General features: G+C 31.5%; 1 protein-coding gene across 1 annotated transcript in view; it reads left to right on the forward strand.

Moving 5' to 3' along the window:
• The first annotated feature begins 3,039 nt into the window (after positions 1 to 3,039).
• LOC117173949 (odorant receptor 4-like) overlaps positions 3,040 to 4,127 on the forward strand; it is a 6,218-nt gene continuing 5,130 nt past the window's right edge. The window contains exon 1 of the mRNA XM_033362597.1: positions 3,040 to 3,380. Coding sequence (XP_033218488.1) covers positions 3,112 to 3,380 — 269 coding nt within the window. The 5' untranslated portion in view covers positions 3,040 to 3,111. The remainder of the gene's footprint in view (positions 3,381 to 4,127) is intronic.

The raw sequence follows: 4,127 nt of genomic DNA on the forward strand, positions 1-4,127 counted from the left end.
TTTGAGAAAGGAGAGCAAGGAAGTCAGGAACATATAGCGAGAATGAGGTGCGGGTGCATGCAGAAGTATAATAGGTTCTGGCTTTCTAGAGAGAAGACAATGTGTGAATTGTGCTGGAAGGGGGATGCAAAATTGGAGCATTGGTTGGAGGAATGTGAAGAGGTGGAAAGGAGGGGCATAAGCATGGAGGTATTGATGCATGAAAGGGGTGATAAAAGGGCAGTAGCATGGGTGAAGGGGGTGTTGGGTAAGATAGAGATTTAGCTGTGTCACATGCCCTTAACGTAAAATTTTCCGCTTTTTCGATTGCCAATATAAAAAATGGGCCGTTCCATTAAAAAAATTAAGGCGACCTTGAAATAACTATTATGGTCATGATCAAGGTCAAAAATAAGGTCACCACTGGATTCCTCGTTAAATTTTACTTCAAGAATGACCTCAATCTTTCCAAAAAAATTGTACCTAAGGATTTATTTAGATTGTACACACAAAAAATATCTGCAAATTTGTTATTAATCGCTTTTTTATAGGACACGTAGTTTTTGTTTTATTTATAAAAAGTCATTGAAAATACAAAAATTAATTTCTTCTACACACGAAACAAGCTAAGAAAAAATAAATACATAACATTTTTTCACCGAAAGTAGAGCAAAAAAATTATTATTAATGGTTTTTTTACATTCTCATCAGAGAAGATATTATATTTGTGTAAAGTTTGACACCCCCCCGCCCAATTTTTGTTATGTCTGCGTTTTGAGAACCCCTGAATCCGAAAAATATGTTTTGACCAATGTGTCCGTCTGTCGGTCTGTCTGTATGTATGTTTGCCATTTTGGATAAAAATTTAAAAAGTGAGCGCATTTTGAAAAAGTTTGATTTCTAAATGCCCTATAAGATTATCAGAAAAGAATTATTGAATTTTCTTGGAAAATTAAAAATGACAATTTGGACAGCATGCAAAATAATGGAAAATCCAAAAATTACATTTTTTCATTAAAGAATTTCACAGAATTTCCAAAAAGAAATATATAAGTCATTTTCAAATGCACAATTTGTGTCTACTCATCTTTTACCGTATTTTGTATAGTTTAGCCGAAAAACGTAATTTTTGGTTTTTCAATTATTTTGAAAGCTGTCCAAATTTTAATTTTTAATTTTTTAAGAAAATTAAAAAAATTGTTCTGATAATCTTGTCGGGCATTCAGAAATCCAACTTGTTCTTCTCTTGCCTTTTTTCATATCGTGCGTTATTTGGCCTAAAATGTTCATTTTCGTGTGTTTTTTGGAATGTTGCAAATGCTATAACTCTGGTAATTTTTCATGTTTTGAAAAAAGTCATGAGAATAAATTGTTAATTGAATAACCGTACAGAGAATTTTTGAATTTTGAAAAAAGTGATCTCAAAACTATTTAAAATGTGCCCACTTTTTGAATTTTTATCAAAAATGGCTGGCTAACGAACATCGCCTTTACTTTAGGAGACTAAACATGTGTAACAAAGGCCAATCTAATAGATTAATTTTGTTCAAAGTCATCGTGCACACAAACAGACATGCAGATGGCCGACAGACAAATTCGTAAGAACCTGTTTTTCGGATACAGGGGATCTCAAAACGTGGACATTTGACAAAAACTGGGACTATTATAGGAAAATATTTCAAGCAGAACTATAAAAAAAACTTACTATTCAAATGTAAAACGTATTATTTTTTCATAACGTTGGCTTTTTCAGGAGTGATGTAGCAATATTTAACTTTCAATCAGTCACTCAATGATACCGGTCCTATATATCTACTCAATCATAATAAAAAAAATTTTATTTCAAATTCTGTTATAGTATAGCTGCTGTGCAGAGTAATTCTCCATGTGTGAAACCACTTGCAACCTATCAAATTGCAAAATACGGCATATCGCCCGACTCATTAAATTTTCAAGCAACATTCTATTCTTGATTCCCCGTCGTCGCTTATATGTTCATAAAAAATGTATGGAAAAGGGTGAATGTCTTTTAGTCCTTCTGTTATGAAAATTGCCCTTCTAAATAATTCAAGTACTCCATCACGAAACTCTTTCCACTATCGCTCGCAATATTTCTCCCCATATTACATAGCGATAGAAATATAGACGTTATTTTCTGCTTCTTCGTAAAATATAAATTATTAATGCATTTCTCGAATCGAAGAAAAGACAAGGCGACAATGTACTAGAAAATTATTAGCTACAAGAGATACATATCAACTTGAGGTCCGCAGCAGTTCTTTTTTCCTATCCTGCATTAAACAGACAGTTATAAGGAATAAAAGAATATTTTAAATCCTTATCTGACATAAATATAATTCATATAGTAAATCCTTAAATTAATGTCTGCTCTTAGTTTCTGTACCATATATTGAGTTGTTTTTTAATTAATTTAAAAACAGCTAAAATAAATCCATCAATAATGTACAAGGCAGATATTTCTGTCACAGTTTTCAAATATGTAGGCATTTGGCCAACAAAATCTTTAAATGGATTTCTTATTATTTACAATACCTACGGTATTTTTATGATTTCTTACATCTATCTTTTTACAACTGCAAATGTCGTGTACTTGATTCAAAATCTCGAAATCGAGGAATTTACAGAATGTTTGTTTTACGTTAGCCAAATGATAGTTATTTGTGTTAAAATGGCAGCTATTCTTATCAAACAGAGGAAAATGTCGAAAATATTAGACATGCTCCACAGTAAGATTTATGAACCTAAAGATTGTGAAGAAAATCGTATTCAGGAAAACTACGACAAAATTGGAAGGTAGTATCGTAAATCTATTATCTTTATCCTTCAGGAAAGCTTAGAGTTATTTTTAGCCAGCCGAATGAAATTTCTCCTGTTAAGAATAGAGGGAAAGTTCCAGTTCTATCTCCAATATGGTCCGAACCATTGGACAGAATGGTTCTATTATTAGGAATATGGTCAATTAGTTGGGGAGTTTAAGTCCCTTTAAATTGTGACTTATTTTATTTTTGTCTTAGGTTTGGAACGGTTACTTTTATAACCGCTATAGCCATCGCTATAATAATAAAAGCTACAGGACTACTAACAAAAGATGAAGGTATAAGGTCTTTAAAAATGTGGCTACCTTATAGCCTTGAAAATGGGACATCGTATTGGCTGACATATTTACTTTATGTTGTGGCATTTATGATAGCAGCACAAACAAGCGTAGCCAGTGATACGTTTGCTATTGTAATGATGCTTCAACTCTGCGCTCAATTGGAAATTTTAAAGCATAGAATACAAAAATATCCACAATTGTGTATGAAAGAAATCCCAAAAAAACCCCGAATGGAGCAAAGAAACCTTGGAAAGTGGATAAAGCATCATAATTCCTTGTATATGTAAGAATTATTTCCATAATGCAATATATTATGATTTAGATTCCAATATTCTTCATTCTATGCCATATCTTGATATATATATATGTGTGTGTGTGCGTATTTATGTAATTCAAGGAATTCATGGAATTTATGAAATTCTGGGAATTCATATAACGCCCGGAATTAAGGGATTTCGTAATATTAGCGGAATTAATGGAATTCAAGGAATTCAAGAATTTGAGGTAATTCGACGAACTCATGACATGCACAAAATACAAGGAATTCACGGGATTCAAAGAATTTATATAATTCCCAGAATTTAAGAAATCTACGTACTTCATATATTTTACGATATTCAAAGAATTTACGGAAATTACAGAATTAATGAAATTCGACAAATTCAATGAATTATTTAAAAAAAATTTAATTTATCTGCTATATCATCAGAGATTGTACCTTACCGACAGTAGATCAACCCTCCAAACCATGAAGGAAGAAAATCTACACAATATCGATCAAGTTAAGAATCTTCAATAACAGAAAAATGCTTAACGTCTCAATAAGACTAGATGGAAAATAATATTTTTAAATTAAAATTATTTCTTGAAAAAAATATTCTACTCCATCTTCACTCCCAATGGAGTATGGAGTAATGGAGTATAATATTTTTAAATTAAAATTATTTTCCATCTAGTCTTATTAAGACGTTAAGCATTTTTCTGTTATTGAAGATTCTTAACTTGATCGATATTGTGTAGATTTTCTGCC

The sequence above is a fragment of the Belonocnema kinseyi genome, chromosome 5 (assembly GCF_010883055.1).
Source record: "Belonocnema kinseyi isolate 2016_QV_RU_SX_M_011 chromosome 5, B_treatae_v1, whole genome shotgun sequence".
Taxonomy (NCBI): domain Eukaryota; kingdom Metazoa; phylum Arthropoda; class Insecta; order Hymenoptera; family Cynipidae; genus Belonocnema; species Belonocnema kinseyi.